At 43.7% G+C, this 27,782-nt stretch overlaps 1 protein-coding gene and 1 long non-coding RNA gene across 2 annotated transcripts in view; one reads left to right on the top strand and one right to left on the bottom strand.

The window, feature by feature from the left end:
* Positions 1-1,696: 1,696 nt before the first annotated feature.
* Positions 1,697-13,722, bottom strand: LOC139582777 (uncharacterized). Its single transcript, XR_011676427.1, has 3 exons — positions 13,324-13,722; positions 12,311-12,400; positions 1,697-1,950 (listed from the first exon to the last, which is right to left on the bottom strand). It is a non-coding gene; the product is annotated as an uncharacterized lncRNA (long non-coding RNA).
* syne1a (spectrin repeat containing, nuclear envelope 1a) overlaps positions 12,577-27,782 on the top strand; it is a 223,310-nt gene continuing 208,104 nt past the window's right edge. Inside the window, exon 1 of the mRNA XM_071413100.1 lies at positions 12,577-12,809. Within this exon, the coding sequence (XP_071269201.1) occupies positions 12,740-12,809 (70 nt within the window). The 5' untranslated portion in view covers positions 12,577-12,739. The remainder of the gene's footprint in view (positions 12,810-27,782) is intronic.

Raw genomic sequence — 27,782 nt, 5'->3', positions numbered from 1 at the left:
CTGTGTGACCTTCACAGCGGTGGGGGCTGATGTTTTGAAATGTCGATTGAGTGCACACGTACACATAGTCTTCATGGGCTTAATAATAAAGGCATCATTTAAACGGTAAAAATTAATTACATTTTAATGTGGCATGAACACAACCAGTCATTTTTGTATTTGTTATTTTTTTGTACTTTTAACCATTTTCTTCCCAATTGGTAGTTACAGTCTTGTCCCATCGCTGCAACTCCCCTATGGACACGGGAGAGGCGAAGGTCGAGAGCCACGCGTCCTCCGAAACACTACCCTGCCAAGCTGCACTGCTTCTTGACACACTGCTCGCTTAACCCGGAAGCCAGCCACACCAATGTGTCGGAGGAAACACCGTCCAGCTGGCGACCAAGTCAGCTTGCACATGCCGGCCCGCCAAAAGAAGTTGCTAGAGCACGATGGGACAAGGACGTCCCAGCCGGCCAAACTCTCCCTAACCCGGACGACGCTGGGCCAATTGTGCAGTGCCTCATGGGTCTCCCGGTCATGGTCGGCTGTGACACAGCCTGGGATTGAACCCGGGTCTTTAGTGACGCCTCAAGCATGGCGATGCAGTGCCGTATAATACCGTGGCACTCGGGAGGCTCAGTCATCATGTTTCATCTGATTTTCAAACAAATCCCTTCAAAAAGTAGGCTACCTGTGCATGCTCGTCCACTCACAATAATTCCAGCATCTCGAACTACATGTATACTGCGTCATTTAATGAATGGAAAGAGACATCTGTTACAAAACACCAAAAAGTGTGCCCAATGGAATTCAGCGATTGCCATTAATTAGGCCTCCATTAATTGATGCGTCTTGCTGACACATTCACCTTTTTTTGTAGCCTGAAAAGTCGGGACACCTGAAATGGGGCTGAAACTGTCCCAGGAAAAATGGAATGGTCACCCTAACACACAGTCAACTTACTAGACTAGGCTACAATGTGTATTACCATGAACTAAAAATAGAGTACCACAGTGTGAGTCATAATACCTGTAAAACCTAGCGGTTAAACAATGAAATGGTTCCAATCATTTTCCCACCATTCATTTCTCCCATAGGGGATTTTAGAAACACTTAAAAAAAAATGCTAATTAGCTGCTAATGTGGCTATCATAAAGAACCACAAATGCCATGATCTGGACAAGACTGCCAAATCGAGGCAAAGGTAACAATCTCTGGATTAACTATCTAATGCCAACTAAATGTAGTAATGAATAAATTCGCTACATTTCTTTAAATGGACAATTCTGTTAACTGTCTTGTGCAAGTTTTAAATTGACATAATACCTGTTAGCAAAGGTGTCATATAGGGATGAAGTGTCAGAGTCTAGGTGATGTGGGTAAGGCGGAGTCAGGCGCAGGACACAGAGATGAGTAATAATAGTAACTTTACTTAAAAATAATCTTCCAACAAGGAGAACGAAAATCCAGAATCACATAAACCAGACAACTGACAACAATAAACACGCACAAAACCATGATGGCCCCAGAGGGTTAAATAGGGAAATAATTCAAACGTAATGGGAACCAGGTGTGTACAATACAGACAAAACAAATGGAAAAAGAAATGTAGATCGGTGGAGGCTAGAAAGCCGGTGACCACCGAACGCCGCCCGGACAAGGAGAGGCAACAACTTCAGCGGAAGTCGTGACAGTACTGGGGACCCCGATTGACATCGTCCTCGGCGATCCGGGTGGAGACGGTGAAATTCCTGCAGTAAGGAAGGGTCCAGGATGTCCTCAACCGGCACCCAGCATCTCTCCTCCGGACCGTACCCTTCCCACTCCACGAGGTACTGAAGGCCCCTCGCCCGACGCCTTGAGTACATAATGGCTCGCACAGTATACGCCGGGGCCCCCTCGATGTCTAGAGGGGGTGGAGGAACCTCCCGCACCTCAGACTGCTGGAGCGGACCAGCCACCACCGGCCTGAGGAGAGACACATGGAACGAGGGGTTAATACGGTAATCAGGAGGGAGCTGTAACCTATAACAAACCTTCAGTCTCCTCAGGACTTTAAAAGGCACCACAAACCGCGGACCCAGCTTCCGGCAGGGCAGGCGAAGGGGTAGGTTTCGGGTCGAGAGCCAGACCTGATCCCCCGGTGCATACACCGGGGCCTCATTGCGGTGGCGGTCGGCGCTCGCCTTCTGCCGCCTGATGGCCCGTTGCAGGCGCACATGGGCGGCGTCCCATGTTTCTTCCGAGCGCCGCAACCATTCGTCCACCGCAGGTGCTTCAATCTGGCTCTGATGGAACGGTGCCAGGACCGGCTGATAACCTAGTACACATTGAAAAGGAGATAGGTTAGTGGAGGAGTGGCGGAGTGGCGGAGGGAGTTTTGGGCCATCTCTGCCCAGGGGATGAAAGCCCCACTCCCCCGGCCGGTCCTGGCAATAGGACTGCAGAAACCTACCCACATCCTGGTTAACTCTCTCCACCTGCCCGTTACTCTCGGGGTGAAAACCCGAGGTGAGGCTGACCGAGACCCCCAGGCGTTCCATAAACGCCCTCCAGACCCTAGACGTGAACTGGGGACCCCGATCAGAAACTATATCCTCAGGCACCCCGTAGTGCCGGAAGACGTGGGTGAACAGGGCCTCCGCAGTCTGTAGAGCCGTAGGGAGACCGGGCAAAGGAAGGAGACGGCAGGACTTAGAAAACCGATCCACAACAACCAGGACCGTGGTGTTTCCCTGTGACGGAGGAAGATCCGTCACTAAATCCACCGATAGGTGTGACCACGGCCATTGTGGAACGGGTAGGGGTTGTAATTTCCCTCTGGGCAGGTGTCTTGGTGCCTTGCACTGGGCGTACACCGAGCAGGAGGAAACATAAACTTCCCACTAAGACAGCGCACTGTCCGACTGATGCCAGGATGACCAGAGGAGGGTGACGTGTGAGCCCAACAGATCAAACGATCGCGGACATCAGACGGAACGTACAGACGCCCAGCTTGACACTGGTTGGGAGTGGGCTCTGTACGTAACACCCGCTCGATGTCCACGTCCACCTCACATACCACCGGTGCCACCTGGCAAGAAGCCGGAAGTATGGGAGTGGGATCCGTGGACCGCTCCTCTGTGTCATACATCCGGGACAGTGCGTCTGCCTTAGCGTTCTGGGAACCTGGTCTGTAGGAAAGGGTGAAAATAAAACGGGTGAAAAACATGGCCCACCTTGCCTGACGAGGGTTCAGTCTCCTCGCCGCCCGGATGTACTCCAGATTGCGGTGGTCAGTCCAAATGAGGAAAGGGTGTTTAGCCCCCTCAAGCCAATGCCTCCACGCCTTCAGAGCCTTGACAACAGCCAACAGCTCCCAATCACCCACATCATAGTTTCACTCCGCCGGGCTGAGCTTCTTCGAAAAATCCATCCTTCTTCACAAAAAAGTAACTCGAGGAGGCAGGTGAAGTGGAAGGTCGAATGTATCCCTGTCCCAGAGATTCGGAGACATATGTTTCCATAGCCGCCATCTACTCCTGTGACAAAGGATACACGTGACTCCTGGGAAGTGCTGCGTCTACCATGAGATTTATCACACAATCCCCCCGTCGATGGGGTGGTAATTGAGTCGCCTTCTTTTTACAGAAGGCGAGAGACAAATCAGCATATTCAGGGGGGATGTGCATGGTGGAGACCTGGTTTGGACTCTCCACCGTAGTTGCACCTATGGAAACACCTACACACCTCCCTGAGCACTGACGTGACCATCCCTTGAGAGCCCCGTTTCCACGAAATAGTGGGGTCATGATCGGCCAACCAGGGACACCCCAACACCATAGGAAACGCAGGTGAATCGATCAGAAAGAGACTAATTCTCTCCTTATGATCCCCCTGCGTTATCATACATAGTGGAGCTGTGACCTCCCTGATCAGTCCCGACCCTAAAGGACGACTATCTAAGACATGTACAGGGAAGGGCACATCAACAGGAACAATAGGGATCCCTAATCTAATTGCAAATGAACGATCAATAAAGTTCTCAGCTGCACCTGAATCTACTAGCGCCTTATACTGGGAATGCAGGGAAAACTCAGGAAATTCTATACATACACACATGTGCGAAACAGGAAGCTCTGGGTGAGTCGGGTGCTTACTCACCTGGGATGATCCACCAGTGCCCTGCCTGCCTCGACTCCCTGGAGAACCTCCCCAGCACCGACCAGCAGTGTGCCCTCTGCGGCCACAGGTGGTGCAGGGAATGCCCCCCCCCCCTCCGGTCCCCCTCATAGCAGCACCTCCTAGCGCCATCGGCGTCGGACCTGAGGTGCTGGGGGATGGAACTGACGGACCTCGATCCGGACGTACGTGGGAGGCCAACAGGTTATCCAGCCTAATGGATAGGTCCACCAGCTGGTCAAAGGTAAGGGTGGTGTCCCTGCAGGCTAGCTCCCTACGAACGTCCTCGCGTAGACCACACCTGTAGTGGTCGATCAGGGCCCGCTCATTCCATCCCACGCCCAGAGTTCGAAAGTCCAGAGCGAAGTCTTGCGCTCTCCTCATCCCCTGTCTGAGATGATACAAGCGTTCCCCAACCGCTCTCCCATCAGGAGGAAGATCGAAAACCGCCCGGAAGTGGCGGGTAAAATCCTCATAATTGTCCAACGTCAGTCCTTCCCTTCCCCAGACTGCGTTGGCCCATTCGAGTGCTCTAGCAGTCAGACAGGAGATGAGGGCGTTTACACTCTCGCGTCCCGAAGGAGCTGGGTGAACGGTTGCCAGGTAGAGCCCCTGCTGGAGTAGGAACCCCTGGCACCCGGCAGCCGTTCCATCGTATACCCTCGGGAGCGCGAGCCGAATCCCACTGGATCCAGGTGAAGGAGGGGTGGACAGCGGTGTGGGTTGTTGTGGGAGCTGGGGTGATGATGATGAGGTTGCTGGAAAACGCCCTCTCTCCCATCGCTCCATGGTTTGCAGCACGCGATCCATGGCTGTACCGAGACTTTGCAACATAGTCGCATGCTGCTGGACGCGCGCCTCCATAGGTAGAGGAGGGCTGTGTGCACCTGCTGACTCCATTGAAGGAGCGTGTTTCTGTCAGAGTCTAGGTGATGTGGGTAAGGCGGAGTCAGGCGCAGGACACATAGATGAGTAATAATAGTAACTTTACTTAAAAATAATCTTCCAACAAGGAGAACGAAAATCCAGAATCACATAAACCAGACAACTGACAACAATAAACACAGACAAAACCATGATGGCTCCAGAGGGTTAAATAGGGAAATAATTAAAAAGTAATGGGAACCAGGTGTGTACAATACAGACAAAACAAATGTAAAAAGAAATGTAGATTGGAGGAGGCTAGAAAGCAGATAACATCTACCACCTAACGCTGCCTGAACAAGGAGAGGCACCAACTTCGGTGGAAGTCGTGACATGAAGCTTGCATAGAATTGTAGTCTTGCATGATTTGTAGTCTTGCATGATTTGTAGTTTTGCATAAAATAGAGTACCACAGTGTGAGTCATAATACCCATATCTATGCATAATACCCATATAGGGATCCTAATAAACTAAACTAAACTAAATGCATTTACCCTCCATTAGGCCTACACCACTGCTGGTAGCCTATCCTTTCAGAAGAGGCAATTTTACACACAGGAACACATGCAGAACAGGTAGCCTACATTCAATATAATACATGAGTTGAATCAAAACATGTTTTACACCCTAGTTGAGTTGTCCATAATTCATGAGTTGATGCTTAGAGTCTTCACAGATCGTGTGACATAAAACACTACCTTTCTTTCCATACATGAATGACATTTATATGACAGTGTTATTTGTCATTATTACGCATTTAACAATTGAATTGAACATTGAACTTAATTAAACTGTGTATGAATCATGGACCTTGGACATCTCGGATAATGCACTGCAAGTATAACTATGCCTATGCAACATTTCATTGTTTCGCTGTGAAAACAGTTCTCATAAGCACACAAATCCAAAATAATGTAGGGCTATGCCATTGCAAAACCAAATGATTCTAATGAAAGAGTCAACCAAAGGCCTACTGTCATTAACTTATAGGCTACTTGATGGATGGATTGGATGCGCATTGGTGTCTAGCTCTAGACAATTTCCCTAGTGATATTGTCGACCATCATTAACTGATCCAGCAAAGAAATCAAATATTGATAGAAAATAATCAAGCTAAATAAATGGTCTGCTACTTCTGGTCACCGATGGTACAGAGAACACCAGTACCTGTGCGCAACAGATAAAACAGCAATGAGCTCTTTAAACAGCTGGCTGACAAAATCAAACAATAATAAATCAACGGATAAATCTGATGCATTGGAATAACGTTGTTTATTTATCAAGGATGTATGGCAAACAAATGGCGAAAATGAGTAAGTACAAAGGAAAATCTATGCGTAAAGGAGCTCAGTTGAAGCCATTTAGTTATATGTGGACAGTGCCGGCACTTAAAACCAAATGGTTTAAACCATGACAGGGAGGTGGGGATGTTCGTTTCATTAGAAACATTTATTTTTTGTATTATAAGTTATATTTACCACTGAAAAACGTATATATCACTGCATGTTAAACAAATATGAGAATTATTAAATTTGCATTAATTAGAGACCCCCCCAAAGTTGGACTTTTGTTGCATTTAGGGGAGCTAACGTCTCATTCAGGACAGCTGAGACCCCCCCTGGCTCCCCGGTAATTCGCACTATGCAGGTTAGGAGAGCATTTTCGCTAACCCTAACCTTTTTCCTAACTTTAACCTAATTCTCCTAACCTGATACATTCATTATCCTAACCTGCTGTGTAAATTGTCCTAACCTGCAATGAAAATGTCACTTCCGGTCGTAGGTGTATTTAAGTGTTTTTAGCATAGAGATAGATAGAGTCTCAGTTACAACACTGTATATATACATAATATGACATTTGTAACGTCTTATTCTTTTGGAAATTCTGTGAGTGTAATGTTTACTGTTCATTTTTATTGTTTATTTAACTTTTGTATATTATCTACTTCACTTGCTTTGGCAATGTTAACATGCCAATAAAGCCCCTTGATGTCACGCCCTGACCTTAGTTATCTATGTTTTCTTTATTATTTTGGTCAGGTCAGGGTGTGACGTATGCTTGTTTTGTATTGTCTAGGGTTTTTGTATGTCTAGGTGTGTTTGTAAGTCTAGGCATATGTAGGTCTATGGTGGCCTGAATTGGTCCCCAATCAGAGGCAGCTGTTTATCGTTGTCTCTGATTGGGGATCATATTTAGGTTACCATTTTCCCTTGGGTATTTGTGGGTTCTTGTCTATGTGTAGTTGCCTGTTTCAGCACTCCTTGTTATAGCTTCATGTTCGTTTTGTTGTTTTGTTAGTTTGTTTTGTGTTCTTTCTTCATTAAAAGAAGAATATATCACGCTGCGCCTTGGTCTCCTCCCTACGACGAACGTGACACTTGAATTGAATTCCATTGAATAGAGGACTCATCTTTATATCTGTGGCATTATAGCATCTGTGACAGCATGGGCAGCATCTTTAAGGCTACAACCCAAAAGAAATCCCCACCCGGTTGACTACTTGACTACTTTAAAACGGAGGATGATGGCACAATAACAATGGCAATGTCCATGCTAAAATAGGTTATATCCATGATAAGTCCTCTATCTATCTCTATGGTTTTTAGGGGCTCTGTAAAGGTCATACACTCAGGGTCATAGGCCTACAGTAGGGCCTAAATCACTTGAGTTTATTCTCCTTGTTTAACAGTAGGTGGTGTTATTATCCATGGCAATTTTCCCCCATGGCTTCAGTGTTAAATAGTCACATGTACAGGGTTGCAGGTGTGATTGGAGGGTAGAGAATCTTAGGCTCCGAGCTCCAACATGCAGGACTAAGTGAAATAAAATAATGAAAATGGTAATAAAAAACAACAACGATATATAAATAGAAATAGCACTATATACATCATAACTGTATCAGTGAGGAATAAATACATGTAGACTGGGGTGGAGGCAGAGTAGACTGGTGGGGGGGGATTACCATAGGTGGAGCAGCAGGCAGACTAAATGACCATTGAGGGGGCATTGGGACCAAGTGAAATAAAACAATACAACTTATAATAAAAATAAAAATAACAATATACACATACATATTAAAAACTGCAATAGTGATGAATGTCATTGGGGTGGAGGCAGAGTAAAAGTCAGTTGGGGGGGTGGTGTCCATAGGGGGAGTAGCAGGTGGGAGGGGGGAGCAGGTAGCTGACTAGTGGTGGCTATTCAGCAGCCTGGTGGTCTGGGGGTAGAAAATATTGGCCAGTCTTCCAGTTTTCGCCATGATGCTCCTGTACTGCCCGCATCTGAGTGATGGAAGCAGGGCGAACAGGACATGGTTCGGGTGGCTGGGGTCCCTGATGATCTTCTTGGCCTTCCTGCGACACCTGGTGTTGTAGATGTCCTGGAGGGCAGGCAGTGTGCACCCAATGATGCGTTTGGCTGCGCGTATCACCCTCCGAAGCGCCTTGCAGTCCGCGGCAGGGGAGTTGCCGTACCAGGATGTGATGCAGCCTGACAGTATGCTCTCTATGGTACTCCTGTGGAACATTGTAAGGGCCCTCAGGGAAAGGCCGAATTTCTTCAGCATCCTGAGGTTGTGCCTTCTTCACCACGGTGTGTTTTGACCATTTCAGCTTTTCTGAGATCTGTACGCCAAGGAATTTAAAGTTTGTACCGTCTTCATGGCGGCCTTGTTGATGAGGATGGAGGCATGTCCAGCCTTGTTCCTCTTGAAGTCCACAATCAGCTCCTTTGTTTTTCTGACATTGAGGGAGAAGTTGTTTACCTGGCACCATGCCGTCAGAGTGCCTATCTCCTATCAGAGGCCTACTGTTGTGTCATCAGCGAACTTAATGGAGTTGGAACTGTGTGAGGCCACGCCGTCGTGGGTATAGAGGGAATACAGCAGGGGACAGAGGGCACACCCTTGTGGGGCCCCCATTTTTAAAATCAGTGTAGAGGAGGTAATGTTGCCTACCTTTACCACCTGGAGGCGAGCTATTAGGAAGTCCAGGACCCAGTTGCATAAGGAGTTCAGACCCAGGGACATGAGCTTTGTAATGAGCTTACTAGGCACTATGGTATTGAAGGCTGTGCTGTAGTCGATGAACAGCTTTATCACATATGCATTCCTTTTGTCCAGGTGGGTAAGGGGCAGTGTACAGTGCAATGGCGATTGCATTGTCCATGGATCTTTCAGGGAGGTAGGCGAATTGGAGAGGGTTGAGTGTGTCAGGGAGGTAGGAGGTGATATGGTCTTTGACTAGCCTCTCAAAGCACTTCATGACGACATAAGTGAGCACTACTGGTAGGTAGTCATTCAGTTCAGTTACTTTCCCTTTCTTGGGCACGGGGATGATCGTGGACATCTTGAAGCAGGTGGGCAACTTCAACAAAGCCAAAGATGATGGTGAGAAGAACTTGCTCTGTCGGGTATTCGAGAATTTCTACAGGCAACCCAATATTGTCATCACTCTTTTAAATTACATTTGTAATTCAATCGAGATTTTACTTAGAAACTGGCCAGTTTGTAGGGCCTCGATGTCGACTCGCAAAACGTTTACTATGGGTAATTTGGAATTGAGATGGAAACAGCCAATGACCCAATGACGTCTCTCAATGCAATTTATCATTATGTTCCGGTTGCAACCGTCAAGTTTGCGGGTTTTCACAGGGAAGGGGTCGATTCTGACGAGCAGGTTGGCTACAATAACTTTCTAATAAGATTTCAGTAGTGCTGACTGCGCGTGAAGGAGATTACTCAGGCAGGTTTTGTACGGGCGTGAGCGATCTGAGTGTGCGCTGATAAAATGAGTATACAGATGGATCTGGACATTCGGTGATGCCGCTACACTTCTCCTCAACACAGACGATTCCCCTCGACCCATCTCTGTTAAATCTATATGCCTATTTCCTTCCCATCTCCTGCGGCAGACTCCCGCCTTCTTCCTCCGCTCTCGGCTCAGTCCTGTGAGGTTGTGCTTGGTAGAGGTCACCCAGAACCGCGCAGCGTGTAAATGTGCGAGTCAGCACTTCATCCCGGGGCGGCGGGGCTGCAGTATATAGAAAACCCAGGATAAGCCTGCTGTTTTCGCATGCCAACTCAAATAACATTCTGTAGGCCTACACATATTTGGACTTCATCCTAAAAGTCCCTTCTGAATTATTAGTGTGATAATTGTTTCTCAAGTTTTATAAAATGAAAGAAAAAAGCACTGGATAGGACCAAAATAGGCCACTATTCTCGGGTTACACTCAGAGGAGTTTCTAACCCCCATCTGACTGCACTGTTTGCCCCTTTTACATCTGGGAACATAGCCTTCAAAGCAGATTTTGCCTTCAATGGTTATACTTTGTGGCCTATTCTCTGCTGTAAACCAATCTCCAGCTATTATTCACCTACAGGCTTTTAAGTCCACTTTTGTAATAAGAACAAATATGACTCAATCATATTGTTTTCTGCTCTGGTTGATAATGATGGACATCGCATCTGTCTTCTCCACATTCTGACCAGACCACCATCCTCTGCCTCTGATGCTGTCCCCACCACTACTGTGATGTTGTTGTCATCCTCCTTTCAAGCTCCTGAGAGTATTCCTGAGATGATGAAAGGACTGGCCTAATGGGATTAAACATTTTGATAAGTGCAGAAGAGGAGGCAGTGGCACATCATCTCACTTCTCTCCCTGCTGCATTTAGAACAGTATTGATCAATCTATCTGCTGGAGAGAAAACACAACCAGTCATGTGCAGAGATGTACAGAAGGCATGTGTGTGTGATGATTAATGACTGATTTACAACCTTTAGGATTTTTGGGAATAATTATATTGATAAAAAGATTTGCTGATTATTTGGATGCATATCTGTTTTGCTGTACGAACAGATGTGGTCTCTCTCTCTCGCTTTCTTTCTCTCTCTCTCTCTCTCTCTCTCTCTCTCTCTCTCTCTCTCTCTCTCTCTCTCTCTCTCTCTCTCTCTCTCTCTCTCTCTCTCTCTCTCTCTCTCTCTCTCTCTCTCTCTCTCTCTCTCTCTCTCTCTCTCTCTCTCTCTCTCTCTCAATTCAATTAAATTCAATTCAAGGGGCTTTATTGGCATGGAAAACATGTGTTAACATTGCCAAAGCAAGTGACGTAGATATTATACAAAAGTGAAATAAACAATACAAATTAACAGTAAACATTACACATACAGAAGTTTCAAAACTATAAAGACATTACAAATGTTATATTATATATATACAGTGTTGTAACAATGTACAAATGGTTAAAGCACACAAGTTAAAATAAATAAGCATAAATATGGGTTGTATTTACAATGGTGTTTGTTCTTCACTGGTTGCCCTTTTCTTGTGGCAACAGGTCACAAATCTTGCTGCTGTGATGGCACACTGTGGAATTTCTCCCAGTAGATATGGGAGTTTATCAAAATTGGATTTGTTTTCAAATTCTTTGTGGATCTGTGTAATCTGAGGGAAATATGTCTCTCTAATATGGTCATACATTGGGCAGGAGGTTAGGAAGTGCAGCTCAGTTTCCACCTCATTTTGTGGGCAGTGTGCACATAGCCTGTCTTCTCTTGAGAGCCATGTCTGCCTACGGCGGCCTTTCTCAATAGCAAGGCTATGCTCACTGAGTCTGTACATAGTCAAAGCTTTCCTTAAGTTTGGGTCAGTCACAGTGGTCAGGTATTCTGCCACTGTGTACTCTCTGTTTAGGGCCAAATAGCATTCTAGTTTGCTCCGTTTTTTTGTTAATTCTTTCCAATGTGTCAAGTAATTATCTTTTTGTTTTCTCATGATTTGGTTGGGTCTAATTGTGCTGTTGTCCTGGGGCTCTGTGGGGTGTGTTTGTGTTTGTGAACAGAGCCCTAGGACCAGCTTGCTTAGGGGACTCTTCTCCAGGTTCATCTCTCTGTAGGTGATGGCTTTGTTATGGAAGGTTTGGGAATCGCTTCCTTTTAGGTGGTTGTAGAATTTAACGGCTCTTTTCTGGATTTTGATAATTAGTGGGTATCGGCCTAATTCTGCTCTGCATGCATTATTTGGTGTTCTACGTTGTACACGGAGGATATTTTTGCAGAATTCTGCATGCAGAGTCTCAATTTGGTGTTTGTCCCATTTTGTGAAATCTTGGTCTCTCTCTCTCTCTCTCTCTCTCTCTCTCTCTTTCTCTCTCTCTCTCTCTCTCTCTCTCTCTCTCTCTCTCTCTCTCTCTCTCTCTCTCTCTCTCTCTCTCTCTCTTTATCAGGTCAAGAGACATGGCTCACCATTGTCCCAAGCACCTCGAGGAGCACCGTGAGAGCTTCACTTTGATTGGACACCAGGTGGCAGTGCATGCAGATCAGCAAGGAGTGAGACTGAGGAGAGGGAGAGAGAGAGAAAACAGTATGAGAAGAGAGGGAGGGAGGGGGCAGAGAGAGAGAGAGAGAGAGACACATACACACATACACAGACAGACAGGGGAGGAGCTTGAGAGAGTGAGAGATTGCAGCCTGAGTACTGCTGCAACAGGGATGACTTGTTCAGGAGGATACAGAATTATGGACACAGCTCAGTCTCCATAGACCCCTGTGAGTTTGGACTGTAGACTCAAGCTACTGAAAAACTAAGAACTGATTCCAGAACAGAGGTTCAACTTCTGCTGGGGTTGAGAGACAGGGGTTGGAGCACAACTTGACTGACCCCAGGGCAGCGGTATGGCATCATCACCCCTGCACTATGGACGATCAGCCAGGGATATTGCCAATGTCATGCAGAGACTGCAAGGTAAGTGCTTTCTGCTTACTCATTCATTCTCTTGCTCAGTCTGCAGTGGTTTGAAATGGGACCTAGTGCGGAGGTTGAGGCATGACACAGCAAAAATGCCTTTGAATTAAAGGTATGCTATGTTACTACAATGCTGTCCTCTAAACTATTACATTCTTGTGTGAATCTGTACCAAAATTATTTACCAGTGCTGGAGCAGAATTATATTTGTTTGGCTTTAAATTCTTGAAATGCACTGACTTGTACTGTAAAACATTTGAGATAACTGTCTGCAAAATCCAATGTCGTTTAATAGTATTTTGAGGTTGTTGTGGTCAATAATATTGTGTATAGCGCAATTTTCCTCTCAGTGCTTTTGCATTGAAGGTCAACTTTGGTGGACTTTTAGTCCGTGTGATGCTCCATGTGGTCTAGTGATGCACCACAGTATGCAGGTAAAAGTACAGTAGCAGTGTTGTCTGTGTGCCAGATTATACGTCATGTCTAACTGCAGGACAGCTGTTCAATAGCTTACCTTGTGTGTGGAGGGGCAGACCGTGGTAAAGCTGATCCTCTGAAGAGCTGACAGGGTGAACACTATTCTTCCCTCTCATCTCTTCTGTACCAGCAGGACTGCTTACTCTGTCTGATTATGGTCGTGCTGACAGATTTATAGCTAACCCATAGTATTAGAATTGTATTCAGTATTTTCAATATTTGCTCTGTACCATCTCTGTATCACCACAATGATGTTACACACTCACTATCTCCCTATTACTGCCATTGAAGTGTAACCACTGCTGTTATCAGCATCATTATCATTACTCACTGTTCATGGCTCTGAGCTGTGGTCGCCTTAGAAACCTGTACTGCTGCAGATTGTTTGGTGGCGCCGGTTTAACGCTCCCAGGTTCAGGACCAGATTGATGGCCATATCAGGACTCTGGGGGAGTCATGTGACACTGGAGCTGAGAATGAGATCCAAAATGGCTGTGCCCTATATGGCTTCGTAGGTGGCAGAGCAGCTGAGAGGAGAGCATCCCTCCCTCACCACACTGCTAGTCAGCATCATCACTGTTTAGCTGGAGTGCATGGTAGTTTACTGTGATTTCAGACTGATTCAGAATGATTGTGTTTCATATGAGGAAATTCACTTTCACGGCTCATCAACAACAAAATAGAACAAAGTATTTCACAGTATCATTATGAAAAACTGAGACAGTTGCAAGTAATAAAATTGTAATAAAGCCTGTAATGTAGTTATCATTCACATGAATTACTATGCAATTGTTGATGTTGTCTCAGTAGTAGGAATGTCAATAGTAATCTTGATCTACTTTATGTTTCTTGAAAAGTCCTTGTGTGTCACCAGTTAATCTAGCGTAATAAAACAACAAGGTAATGTACCCCCCTCTGATAGTGTTTTAAAGTCACAAAGAAGCCCATTGTTGCCAGATAGACGCTGCAACATATTTAGATGAGGGGAATCACATGAACTGTAATGTCATTTGACTCAAAAAATGGACATGTTTTGAAAATAGCCCTAGATATTTGTAGTTGTTTGCGGTGTGTCTCTGTGACACCAGTAAGTGAAAGCGTTATCTGCTCTCACCAAGCTGCACATAATGGTTTCTTGATGATGTTAGTTGCCATGCAGGTCATTACAGAAAAGAGAGGCCTTGTTGCTATATTTTGTCATTGTTGTGTAGAGATACCATCTCAGCTTCCTTGCCTTTTAACCACAGACCCAAAGAAACAGTAAAACTATTTGTGTATGTTTAGATAGTATTCAGGTACAGGTAGCTTGATTCAACTATCAGGTGTGTATGATTGAATGGTTCACCTAATAATATGCACAGATGGATTAATTACACTGAGTGTACAAAACATTAAGAACACATGCTCTTTCCATGACATAAACTGATCAGGTGAATCCAGGTGAAAGCTGGATTCACCTGATCAGTTTACATCATGGAAAGAGCATGTGTTCTTAATGATCCATTATTGATGTCACTTGTTAAATCCACTTCAATCAGTGTAGATGAAGCGGAGGAGACAGGTTAAAGAAGGATTTTTAAGCCTTCAGACAGGTTGAGACATAGATTGTGTATGTGTGGCATTCAGAAGGTGAATGGGCAAGACAAAAGATTTAAGTGCCCTTGAACAGGGTATGGTAGTAGATGCCAGGCGCACTGGTTTGAGTGTGTCAAGAACTGCAACTGCTGGGTTTTTTACTCTCAACAGTTTCCCGTGTGCATCAGGAATGGTCAATCACCCAAAAGACACCCAGCCAACTTGACACAACTGTGGGAAGCATTGGAGTCAACATGGGCCCGCATCCCTGTGGAACGCTTTCGACACCTTGTAGCCCATGCCCCGTTGAATTGAGACTGTTCTGATGGCAAAAGGGGGTGCAACTCAATACTCAATCATTAGGAAGGTGTTCCTAATGTTTTGTACACTCAGTGTATATTTCTAATACAGTACCATTTGAGATGCTTTCATTTAGTGTTCTTCCTTCTGTGATGATCATCTACAGTTGATGAGTAAATGTTGTCATTTGATATTTATAATTGACAAAGGTGGTACTGTATCTAGCTTTGACATGACATCTGATTCCATGTTTCTGATCCCCTTTTTTAATGAGATGAAGGTGTGTTTGAAACATATACTTTCTGTACGGATCAGAGCATAGAAAAAGTTTTCTTTGGCTCTGTCAGTAGATCTGGAGGAGAAACAGCTTGTTAGCAGCCTAGAACACCTGTGTATGTGGTCTATAGAAAATATACTGCCATATTGGCTTATTAGATATTTGAGTAGATGTACCATCTTTGATTGACATCAATATTTTATTTGTTTCAGAGCCAAAGGGTTTAAATCAACGTAAATCCTTGTCAATGTGATGTAATAGTTCTCAGATCAGGTGCAATCACGTGTTTTAGGTGAAAATGTACCGTGATCTAATATACTATTTACCTATAGTTACATAGAGAGAATTTCCTTTTCCGATTTTGTTTCTCTCACCAGATCTGATTACTCTCTGTCTCTCTCTCTTTCAAAAGAAGACATTGTTCTTGAATTAAAACAATGTTCTTTCTACAATTCCACATCACGCTCACATTTCCCTTCAGGCTCAATTTAGTAGCTGATAAAACAGTGCGATAGAACATCAATACCAACATAAACTTCTGCCCCAGTTTTGGGGTGCTGTTTTTTGTCTCCTCCTTTCTTTTTTGTACCTCTTCCTGCGAACGGTGTGGCAGTGAGAAACAGCAATTAGTGACACCATATGGCGGAGAACGGCGAGGCTGCTTTGAACGCCTCCCAGCCTGAACTCTCCCATATGCCGTGGAATTCAGGCATTTATTGTCTCTCATTAACAGGGAAATCCTCCGTTTTTATTTTCATTTGTCATATATTTTCCTCGTCGTGGGCGGTGGAGGCACAAGTTACACACCTATGGCATGGTGCTTACCGTCTGTTTAGATAGTAGAGACAGGTTTGCTAAGCTTCTTTGGAGAGGCGTGAGCTTCACTATCTCAGTGCTGTGAATATACTCCTGTACAGCATACATGTGAATGTATTCACAGAAATTGGATTACAGAGTACTATGTGTACAGATCGAGGACATTTTACTGTACAATTAAATGAATATATGATGTTATGTTATTGAGAAATAAACATTGTAAGATAAGTTTATGTAAGATATAGTTTTGTGCGTGATTTTTATTTATAATTTTTTTGGGGTGGTTAGATCAGCTTTAATATTGCAGATAGATTGAGGCTTCCATCAGTGTAATTGTCTGCATCATTTCCAATCCCCCATATATATATTTTTTGTAAATATATACAGTGGGGCAAAAAAGTATTTAGTCAGCCACCAATTGTGCAAGTTCTCCCACTTAAAAAGATGAGAGAGGCCTGTAATTTTCATCATAGGTACACTTCAACTATGACAGACAAAATGAGAAAAGAAAATCCAGAAAATCACATTATAGGATTTTTAATGAATTTATTTGCAAATTATGGTGGAAAATAAGTATTTGGTCAATAACAAAAGTTTATCTCAATACTTTGTTATATACCCTTTGTTGGCAATGACAGAGGTCAAACGTTTTCTGTAAGTCCTCACAAGGTTCACACACACTGTTGCTGGTATTTTGGCCCATTCCTCCATGCAGATCTCCTCTAGAGCAGTGATGTTTTGGGGCTGTTGCTGGGCAATACGGACTTTCAACTCCCTCCAAAGATTTTCTATGGGGTTGAGATCTGGAGACTGGCTAGGCCACTCCAGGACCTTGAAATGCTTCTTACGAAGCCACTCCTTCGTTGCCCGGGCGGTGTGTTTGGGATCATTGTCATGCTGAAAGACCCAGCCACGTTTCATCTTCAATGCCCTTGCTGATGGAAGGAGGTTTTCACTCAAAATCTCACGATACATGGCCCCATTCATTCTTTCCTTTACACGGATCAGTCGTCCTGGTCCCTTTGCAGAAAAACAGCCCCAAAGCATGATGTTTCCACCCCCATGCTTCACAGTAGGTATGGTGTTCTTTGGATGCAACTCAGCATTCTTTGTCCTCCAAACACGACGAGTTGAGTTTTTACCAAAAAGTTATATTTTGGTTTCATCTGACCATATGACATTCTCCCAATCTTCTTCTGGATCATCCAAATGCTCTCTAGCAAACTTCAGACGGGCCTGGACATGTACTGGCTTAAGCAGGGGGACACGTCTGGCACTGCAGGATTTGAGTCCCTGGCGGCGTAGTGTGTTACTGATGGTAGGCTTTGTTACTTTTGGTCCCAGCTCTCTGCAGGTCATTCACTAGGTCCCCCCGTGTGGTTCTGGGATTTTTGCTCACCGTTCTTGTGATCATTTTGACCCCACGGGGTGAGATCTTGCGTGGAGCCCCAGATCGAGGGAGATTATCAGTGGTCTTGTATGTCTTCCATTTCCTAATAATTGCTCCCACAGTTGATTTCTTCTAACCAAGCTGCTTACCTATTGCAGATTCAGTCTTCCCAGCCTGGTGCAGGTCTACAATGTTGTTTCTGGTGTCCTTTGACAGCTCTTTGGTCTTGGCCATAGTGGAGTTTGGAGTGTGACTGTTTGAGGTTGTGGACAGGTGTCTTTTATACTGATAACAAGTTCAAACAGGTGCCATTAATACAGGTAACAAGTGGAGGACAGAGGAGCCTCTTAAAGAAGAAGTTACAGGTCTGTGAGAGCCAGAAATCTTGCTTGTTTGTAGGTGACCAAATACTTATTTTCCACCATAATTTGCAAATAAATTCATTAAAAATCCTACAATGTGATTTTCTGGATTTGTTTTCCTCATTTTGTCTGTCATAGTTGAAGTGTACCTATGATGAAAATTACAGGCCTCTCTCATCTTTTTAAGTGGGAGAACTTGCACAATTGGTGGCTGACTAAATACTTTTTTGCCCCACTGTATATATATTATTTTATTTTAAATATACTATATATTTTTATATATATTTTCCTTCTTTATTATTTTACCCTAACCCTACCACCCCTCCCCTAATTGGAGTAAACTAATGGAAAACAATACTTAAGCTTCTACTTTCAGTTTATACAGTCTATACATTTTACAGACAGTATATTTTACATTAGTTATCTTTTGTTTGTTTTTAGTCCCAGCCTTCAGCTACCCTCAGCCCCTCCCATCTATCTCTGAAGACCATCCAGTTTTGATTTCTAGCTGTCATATATTTTTCCACTGTGCTGTGATGTTTCACAAAAGTTCTGAACCTTTCTATTCTCATAGTTTCTACAGATTGTAAATTAAAGATAAACTGCTATTTGCAGAGTTAGTTCCAAGTAAATGTTGCAATTTGTTAGCCATTCCTGAACCTGCGACCAAAAACAAGCTACATAAGCTACACAAGCTACACAAGCTACATTGGTACTACGTACCAAAACAAGTGATCTAATGATACTGTCTCTTTGCAGCAAAATCTGCAGGGCTGGGATGGTTGTATCCCCCATACTGTATATATGACATTCTATTGGTTGCAAGAATTTTGTATAATAATTTAAATTGAAAAACTTTTTAGATTTGAATCTGGCGTCATGTTGTTTGTCAGTTCATAAACCATGTGCCATGGAATCGGTACATTGAAAATCTCCTCCCAACTATTTTGCATTCTGTATGGCGCAGCTGTCAATTTTTGGTCCTTAAATGAAACTGGTATACTTTTTTATTTATCACAATTTTCTTTAGCCAATTTTGGTCTTTAATGCAGGTCCGACATACAAGTTCCTTACCATCTCCCCTTTCCACTTGCCTCCTCCATTTGTGCGGTAATGCAGCAATCAGTTGGTTGTAATTTTGGATAGAGCCGATATGTCCATATATTTTTGTTAACTGCATGTGTGACATACCTCCACCAGTCCTATTTATGATATAATTTACAAGATTATATATATTTTTTAAATCAATTAGTATATTTGAGTTTAACCATAATATTGGTTCTAATATTTGTTATGTCTTTTCTGGTGGATTAAACTGAAATTGCAACCAGCTTTCTTGTTTAAAAATAGTGATATTTTGGAGATTGTTTCATTTTCAAATAACCCGAAAGGGAGAAGTTGTAATCTGAATGAAGGGTAAAGGCCATTCTTACTAATCTGCTAGAGAACTGTAACGGGTGACACTCTCCTCATCCTCGGAAGAGGTGAGGAGAGAAGGATCTTCAGACCAAAACGCAGCTTGAGGGAAATAAGCCATCTTTATTATAAATACGACGATGGTAACACGAAAACACAAACACTTTCAAATTTACAAAAAACAAGAAAACGACGTATACGAAACCTGAACATAAACTTACATGACTAACACGTAACACTTACGGACAGGAAACATACTACATCGAAACGAAACGAACAACCGAAACAATCCCGTATGGTGTAAGACATAACACAGACACAGGAGACAACCACCCACAAACAAACACTGTGAACAGCCTACCTAAATATGACTCTCAATTAGAGGAACGCCAAACACCTGCCTCCAATTGAGAGCCATACCAGGCAACCCTAAACCAACATAGAAACAGACAACATAGAATGCCCACCCAAACTCACGTCCTGACCAACTAACACACAAAACTAAACAGAAAACAGGTCAGGAACGTGACATAACCCCCCCCTCAAGATGCGTACTCCGAACGCATCACCAAAAAGTCCAGGGGAGGGTCTGGGTGGGCATCTGACCACGGTGGTGGCTTAGGCTCCGGGCGTGGTTCCCACCCCACCATAATCAATCCCCGCTTCCTTAGCCTCCCCACAATGACCACCCTCCAAATAACCCCACCTAAATTTAGGGGCAACACCAGAATCAAGGACAGCTCTGGGACAAGGTAGTTCAGGACATAGGGATAGCTCAGGACAGAGGGATAGCTTAGGAGAGAGAGGTAGCTCAGGATAAAGAGGTAGCTCGAGAACCACTTCGGATTTAAGTATAGTTTTTGTATGACTGAAACCTTTCGTGTGAGGTCCAATGCCTTAATAATTCATAATTTCTGCCCTCCAAATTCATATTCATTATATAAATAGACCTGTTTAATTTTGTCTGGCTTGCCGTTCCAAATATAGGGAAATATTGTTTGCTAATATAATTTTAAAAACAAGTTGTTAGGTGTAGGCAGGATCATAAGTAAATAGGTCAACTGGGATATGACTAAAGAATTAATCAGGGTGATTTTTTCACAAATAGACCGGTGTTGTCCTTTTCATGGTAGCAAAATGTGACCGACCGGCTCGATTCGGCTTATGCAGAAAAATTTGAAATTGTGTTTTTTACATTGGATAAAAGTAGAGACTCAGAGCTAGAAAATGGTATATCATACACTACAGTTGAGGAACAATAGGAGAGTAATTCTGCTTTGAAAGTTGATAAACCTCACTTTTGAGAAAATGTCCCTTGAATGTTTTGGTACCTGCTGGAGAGCTCATCTTGTCTACACCCATTCAGCATCGTACACACCCTCTTAAGCTTTAGCCCCAACCATCTCTTTAAGGATTCACATGTGGGGCTATGTACTAAATAACCAAAGACTTCAAGACTAAAGGCTGGTTTATACTACGGGTGTTTATCGTAAATTTAATCTGGAGTGCCAGAGAGTGCTCTGGGCGTTCGTAAACTCAGAGCATTTCGGTCTTGGAGTGTTCAGAGCGCACACCGGACGCTCTGGCCGAGGAGTAGGGTTGACCCGAGCGATCTGACCTGACAGCACCAGTCAAGCACCCAAGCTAACTGGCTAACGGTGGCTAGCTTGCTAGCTACTTCCAGACAAAAATGAGAGAACAGCTCACTCTGACCATTTTACTCACCCTAGCAGAGCTGGTTATCCAGAGCATTGGTGACTGCAACTGTGCTGCTGGCAACAATTTAATTATGCTTTTTTGCCAACGTTTACAGACACCGGCCATATTCAACTGGTGTTGAGCGTTTGTAAATTTGTCAGTTATTCTGCACTCTTGCACACTCAGACAAGAGTGCTCTGAAATTGGAGTAGATAGCCAGAGCGAATTTACCAGCTACGTCTATCGACAGTTGTCGCAGTGACATCATAAACATTCTATTGAAATAGTTACTTGCATAGTGGAGTCTTTTGTTTAGACATGTAGCTAGCTAGCTAAACAATGAACCATAATCCCAACTCATAATGTTACTAGTAACCCGGCATGAATCTGAGGTAGATAACCAACCATGTTCAATGTTAGCTAGCTAACATTAGGCTATAACTAGCAATGCAAATGGCATTGAGATACGAATAATATTAGTACACAAATCATACACATAACGTTAGCTAGCTAACAGTTCACTTTAACGTGAAATGAAAATGACTTTCTGACCAAATTAGAAACATGTAATATCTGAAAATGTAGCTAGCTAGACTATATTACCTGTATACATGGATGGACGCTTCTCCCTTTCTGTCATGGATGCCATGGTTGCCCTTAGTTTGAAGATGTAATCCGGAGACAGGTATTTTATCCAACAGCCTTCTGTGTATTCTCTTTTCGACTCCATCTGCATATTTGCAATCAAACGCCAGAATTTTCTCCCTCTCCTTAGCTATCATACTCTAATTCCACTGATTTCAAAACTCAGTCCTCCAGAAAGTGGAGAGCAACACTTATGCAGTTCTACTACGTGATTTCTTCCAAAAAAGCCTCGTTAGAAAGGATTACCTACACATACTGACCAGCTCACACCAATCCAAACTCATCTCTCGGCATGTCCAGCCCACTCATTATCTCAGCCAATCATGGCTAGCGTGAAGGTTGCACTCTTTTTCCATGGCTATACCAACTCTTAATTTAACAATTTTATTAGTATTTACAGATGGCATACAAGTTTGACATTAAGGTACATAAAAGTTCACATGTTCCAGAAAGATTTCTGGCAAAAATTACATTTTGATTTAAAAAAAAGTTTACGTTCAAATGGCGCTCCTATGAAGTAGTGACACGCGACAAACATCTAGTTTCCTGAAGCAAGTCACAATTCTTATCTAATTTGGCAAACTTTCTGTTAAAATGTATTGTAGTGAGATCATTTTATTCTTTCGGGATATGAATACCAAGTACGTCCACTTCAGTGTCGGACCATTTTATTGGTAAACTACACAGTAATGTAAAAGTTGTGTTTTTTAGAGATCAGTACATAAAATGGTGCATTTATCAAAATTCGGTTTTAATCCAGAAAGGTTAGAAAAATTATCTAGATCCTTTATGAGGCTGTGCAGAGATCCAAATTGCGGATTAAAATGAAGACATTAATCGTCAGCGTACCCTGGATTTACTAGCCCCTTGATATTATTGTTGGATCTGATTTTAATAGCTAAATTTTCGATGGCCATAATAAATAGTTATGCCGATAGTACACAGCCTTGTTTTACTCCTCTTGACAATTTAATACTTTCTGAGAAGTAGCTAATATTTACTATTTTACACCTAGGGTTACTATACATAACTTTGACCCATTGTATAAGTGATAATCCAGGCATTTATATATCAATTCCAGTCGTACTTTATCAAAGGCTTTTTTAAAGTAAGCTATGAATACCAGGCCTGGTTTCCCAGATTTTTTATAGTGAAATACACTTGAAATACACTTGAAATACACTTGAACTAGTGTTGTTTGGGTTTGTTAGGCTTTGCCCAATGCACATGGCTCATGTCGTCATATGGAATAGGTTCAGAGCTAAGCCAGCGTGCATCTAAGAAAATGCTGGAATGTGGTTTCCTTTTTACGAGCTCCTTCTACAGTTGCACTCATGGATGATGAAGAGGTGGAGAAGAGGGAGGAGAGGAAGGAAAAGGAAGAGGGTAGTTGAGGTGAGCACATCTGGATAAGATCCTGAATGCCTGATACTGAAAAAGAGAGAAAGTGCCACAGAGGAGAAAGCAAAACAGAGAAAGAGACTGGAGAAAGAGGGGGAGAGAGAGTCGGAAAATATTAGAAAGAGAGCGAGTAAGAGATAGATAACATCCTTCCTAAGTGATGTTTAATCAACTGGGCTGGGAATGGCATCATCCCCCAGGTTAATCTAGAGGCGAAAGAAACGCACATCTACAGTATTTAGGCACCGTGCTGGCTAGCAGAGTAGAACGCTTGAAAATTGAAAGGAGAGCCGCACACTCTAGGAGCTCGGATGCAAAAATATAATAACCTAATGTCCAACGTTTCGACAGACAAGCTGTCTTCATCAGGGTATAATTCCACAGGTTGGCACGGTGCCATGGTAACATCCCAGTCCAATGCAGACGGTCACCTTGAGCCGGTCCACCCTCCTCTGTGAATCTGACACCTCCATTCATCGTCTCTGGCTCTGGTCACTGCTGTTCAGACACACACAGGCAACTAAAAATAGCAGCAGCATTTCTTTTCATCACACCGCTGGGAGTTTTTCAGTTGCCGTAGCCTGTTTAGCTTAAATCTGTATAACAGAGAGGGAGGCTTTGAGACCTATTGCTCATTAGGAAACAGTCATTAAGCTCTATACGTCTATAGCCACAGAAATGAGATGGTGTGTCTCGTTCTTTTCCCAGTCCTGCAGCTACACCGGCCACACGGCACCCCAGATTGTGTTTATGACCCAATGCCATGGCAGTAGTCACATGACAGCCAGCATGGGCTTCTTTGCCCCGCAGGCCTGGCTGTGTCTGGTTCAGTTTTTGCACCAGACTAATATGTTTGATGAAGTTGGTGTATGTATGGTGTGTGTGTGTGTGTGTGTGTGTGTGTGTGTGTGTGTGTGTGTGTGTGTGTGTGTGTGTGTGTGTGTGTGTGTGTGTGTGTGTGTGTGTGTGTGTGTGTGTGTGTGTGTGTGTGTGTGTGAAAGAGAAAGAGAGAGAGAGAGAGAGAGAAAGGAGGAGAGGGGGAGTTTATCAATTTTGTTTGTTTACCATTCACATGTTGAGAGGAGTGCGTATGTGTATATGACTTTACCAGCCCTTCACTGTCACCTCACATTACCAATCAGATGGTAATCTCTATTCAGCTGCCAATCAGATAGAGTTTGAGTGGCACACCACAGGATTAGGCCACCAGGGTTCTGCCCCAAACAATACAGGGGGCGTGGCCTCCAACAGGTCTTAGTAGAGGTGCTGTTATACAGCTGTCAATCAGACTGAGTCCACCCCTAATGCCAACGCCTTAAAGAAGGTCAGGTATGTTTCAACAATAATCTGTGTCAGAGAAAGCATGTAATGAAATCGAATAAGCAGGAAAGATAGAATTCACTAAAAGTCAGAATGCATGGATCTTTTTTCTGGGCAGGAATTATATATTTTCCTCTTGTCATTTGCAGTATCGCGCTGCGATTTTTCACCTCATTCCTCCCTTGATTAGATTTACTCTTTCAAATTAGATTCCATTATTTTATTATAAAAATGTAATGACGCTCCGATAAGGCAAGTTGCTATGGTATTTGTGACAGTGAGTGACAGTCCTGGAATATCACTGATCACACATCAGTATGGTTTCAATGCATTTCAATTGAACCAGAGATGCTTCCTGACAGATTGAAGAACATGATACTGTTTCTGATGGACACACATAACAACAGTCTTCACAGATAGATCTTGACATCAGTGTCCATGACCACAAAGTGACATTACTAGATCCAAACCCTTCTCTCCATCTCTCTCTTCTTGTTATCTCTCACACACAGATCCCTCTGTCTTTCCTCTCTCTGTCACCAAGCACAATGTGATTGAATGGTGATGGTCATATGATTTAATTGGCCCGTGGCACCCAGTCTGACATGCAGAGGTAGAGGTTAAAGGTTGTGGGGTCATGCACCGGCCCTTAAAGGTCAGGTAAACAGAATGATGTTGCCAGATGTGTTGATCCTGCTCCCTAGCTATCCCCCAGGCAGCTCTATGGAAGTGTCTTTTTGAGACACGATGTCCGTGTGTGCCCTCCTGAAATCACATGCAGTGTTAGATTAGAGATACTTCTCTTATGAATCATCACAATATGTTAATTTGAGCCATCTCATTTCTAGGCATGCGACTAAGCAATCACTTTGAAAATATCAAGTAGGCCATTAAAAAAGAGGGAATCAGCAGCTTGAGTCAGTAGCGTGTTGTACAGTAAACAGTGTTGTGTTGTGTCTCCTGTGTTGTGTTGTGTGGTGTTGTGTTGTGCCTCCTGTGTAGTGTTGTGTAGTGTATTGTAGTGTAGTGTTGTGTAGTATTCTGGTGTGTCTCCTGTGTTGTGTTGTGTAGTGTTGTGTCTCCTGTGTTGTGTTTTGTCTCCTTTGTTGTGTTGTGTAGTGTTGAATGGGGTTGAATGTCTATACTCTTAGTAAAAAAGGTTCCAAAAGTGTTCTACGGCTGTCCCCATAGGAGAACCCTTTTTGGTTCCAGGTACGTAGAACCCTTTTGGGATCCATGTAAACCCTCAGTGGAAAGGGTTCTACATGGACCCCTAAAGGGTTCTAGCTGGAACCAAATAGGGGTCTTCTAAGGGTTCTCCTATGGGGACAGCCGAAAAACCCTTTAAGGTTCTGAAAAATTCTAAGCCCCCCAGGTTCTCTCTGTCAGCCACCTGACACAACAAACCCTGCAAAATTACTAAGGACAAGAATGCTACAGCTAGTTTTCTGATGAGAGCTGGGGATCTGGAAACATTCTGAGGAAATGCTAGAAACAGACACCCTCTCCCGGGTCTGCATTGTTGACCTACAGATGGTTGACATGGTTGGCTACAATTGTGTAATTGAGGCATTTTTGGTTTATTCTCACCCAGTAATGTAGATGGTACTCTACAGTTGAGATGTCCACAATTTGTCCACAATAGTAGTATATTTTGGGGACATATATTTTGGGTCATGTTCAGTCAATATAAAGTGCAGTTGGTGTATTTGACGGATACGTAGCTGGATTCAGAGTTACTGGATTGAGCGCTATGATTTGGTGATGAGCCAATCCTTTTCCTTTTCTCCTCCCTGTAAAGACAGAGTGTGCCGGCCAGCTGAAACTGGATAAAGAGCTTAGACTGTCTGACCCACTCCTGCACTCCCACACGCATACACTCACACACACGGACGCGCACACACACAGATCCACGCACGCACACACACACGTACACGTACGTACACACACACACACACACACACACACACACACACACACACACACACACACACACACACACACACACACACACACACACACACACACACACACACACACACACACACACACACACACACACACACACGTGAACAGACACACACATACATTTTATTTTAAATCTTGCCCAGATGTCATCACTGACTGCTGTGGCTGTTTGACCTTTGTCATGGCAGTTTTATTACCTCTCTATTTTTGGACATAACGGTTTTAATCTGCATTGTTTATTCAAGGATTAAGGATTACTGTAAATCCCTCAATGATTGAATGAATATCATACACCCTACCTGGAGTCTTTTCTAAAGCTAAGTTGGTTTGTTACAGCAAACCATAGCCATGGGAAAGGTTGTGGTTGAAAGTAAATTGCAGCCTTTGGGCCATGTATGGGTATTGAATGTGAAGCAAAATCGTTTGGGAAATTCTCAATTTCCCTTTTCATCTGAACCTTTGAATGTGGAAATTACCCAAACACAGGTGTGGGATGTCTGGTAAATGACCTGCTATCAGCAGTCTAGCTTTGGTGAACACAAAGATGATATTTGGACATCTTTGTCACTACCGTGGTGCTCTCAAGGCACATCTGGTGCTGAAAGGCGTAAGAGTGCATGTAAGGGGGAAGTGGGTGTTTTACTAATCATTTCCACTTGTTCCTCCTTCCCCTCTTGTCTTTTAATGCTCTGTCATTATTACTGAAATGTAATTAGCAATGCTAATGGCCTGGCTTTTGAAGCTCTTTGTAACCAATATTAGGATTGGTGAAATGTGTTGGAAAATGTCCTGTGTGGGACAAGTGGATGAAGAGGAGGGGTCATGTTAAATAGTAAAGTGTGTGAGGGATGTGGGGGTAGTAAGGGGTGTCAGGGTTAAAGTGCTGAGGCGGAAGCAGGGAAAGTGGGGTATTAAAGGGGTGTGGGGGGGGGGGGGGGGGGGGGGTCAGGAAGTAGAGTAAGGGGGAGTGTGTTTGTGTGTGTGTGTGTGTGTAGGTCGAGATTACAAAGTACCTCTCTGACTACCACACTAGCCTCCATCAACCATGAGACACCAAGTTCTAACAGACAGGATACATTATCAGAGCTATAAACACTAGCTATAGCAATGGGTATAACAAGACATGAAATAATGAAATATATCAGACATAGGATTGAGAGGTCTGGCTTTGGCTGGTGAGTTTGCGTCCTGCTCTTCCTGCTGAGCACCTGCCTGTCCCTGTTCACGTATAATTAAGGCTGATTTATGCAGAGGATCGTTAGGGGATGAGCAGGGGGATCAGGGATGCTCAAATGGAGAGTAGGATCCTCTGGGAAATCACAAGGTGA

The sequence above is a fragment of the Salvelinus alpinus genome, chromosome 8 (assembly GCF_045679555.1).
Source record: "Salvelinus alpinus chromosome 8, SLU_Salpinus.1, whole genome shotgun sequence".
NCBI classification, from domain to species: Eukaryota; Metazoa; Chordata; class Actinopteri; order Salmoniformes; family Salmonidae; genus Salvelinus; species Salvelinus alpinus.
The sequence above is the reverse complement of the archived record's forward strand: the minus strand, read 5'-3'. Positions and strand labels throughout refer to the sequence as shown.